Source organism: Pundamilia nyererei, unplaced genomic scaffold, assembly GCF_000239375.1.
Source record: "Pundamilia nyererei isolate P.nyererei 1_Seehausen unplaced genomic scaffold, PunNye1.0 scaffold00036, whole genome shotgun sequence".
NCBI lineage: Eukaryota > Metazoa > Chordata > Actinopteri > Cichliformes > Cichlidae > Pundamilia > Pundamilia nyererei.
Window position 1 is genome coordinate 28,472 of NW_005187437.1, and position 1,150 is coordinate 29,621.

Genomic DNA, 1,150 nt, shown 5'->3' on the forward strand with positions numbered 1-1,150 from the left:
TTTAAGTGGGGGAACTTGCACAATCGGTGGCTGACTAAATACTTTTTTGCCCCACTGTACATACTTATTGAAACAGCCTTAGACAAAGTGGACATCTAACCAACTGAAGCTTAAACAAGGATGATAGTGCTTCTTAAAGACAAAGAGAATGCAAGGTGCAAGTAAATGTCACCCCCAAGAAATTGGAGGAGATGGTCCTGCTCATTACCACTGATGACCGAAATATGCTTTGACCGCATCATCTTAGTAGATGAAAACCCCCTAGCTTCAGATGGGGAGTGAACAGAGAACAGAACCTCGATACTCGATACGATAAAGCGCTATACAAATACAGGCCATTTACCATTTACCATTTTACTTAAGGTTTGATCCAAACATGACCAGCTGCTGATTAAAAAGATAAAATACTGAGACTTCTTACTGTAATGGAAATTCCTAGACCCTCATGATCCTCTTTGACCAGCACAACCTTTCGGATAGGGCCAACTCCCTGGGTTTTCTTCAGCATGTCTGGATCCTGTAATTACACACAAAAACAACTTTTGGACGCAGAACTAAAGGTACCAACAGCTTTCACTACTTTGTAGTTTTACACTCACATGTCCCACAGGAGAGGGAAGAGGTCTCTTTGGGTCACTTCGACCTCTACATGCTCGGATCACAGTTTTATGGCGGTGAAGGTGAATTTCTGCCTCCAGTTGATTCCAGAGCTTGTCATGTGCTGGCCCTTTCATGTCACGACCCAGTAACTGTATCTGCTGCACCCTGAAAGACAAACCAAGCAAAGATCTAATTACTGTCTGTATGTGCCATTTAATATGTTACTGAAATATGTAAAATATTTGACATCTGTGACATCACTGGTCATAGGTAAGTATAATGCATGGATCACACATTTCAATTCAATATTATTTATATAGCGCCAAATTACAACAGCAGTCGCCTCAAGGCACTTTATATTGTAAGGTAAAGATCCTACAACAATACACACAGAGAAACCCCCAACAATCAAATGTTCCCCTCTGAGCAAGTGCTTGGTGAGAGTGGGAAGGAAAAACGCCCTTTGAACAGGGTGACATTTCTGGCAGAACTAGGCTCTTGCTGGGACGGGCAGCTTGCTGGTTGGGGTTGAGAGAAAGAAAACAGGACC

The 1,150-nt window shown here is 42.4% G+C and overlaps 1 protein-coding gene across 1 annotated transcript in view; it reads right to left on the reverse strand.

Moving 5' to 3' along the window:
• The window catches only part of gopc (golgi-associated PDZ and coiled-coil motif containing), a 23,687-nt gene that overhangs the window by 4,620 nt on the left and 17,917 nt on the right, over positions 1 to 1,150 (reverse strand). Inside the window, exons 4-5 of the mRNA XM_005730171.2 lie at positions 600 to 765; positions 422 to 517 (exon numbers count right to left, since the gene is read on the reverse strand). Of these exons, the coding sequence (XP_005730228.1) occupies positions 422 to 517; positions 600 to 765 (262 nt within the window). The remainder of the gene's footprint in view (positions 1 to 421; positions 518 to 599; positions 766 to 1,150) is intronic.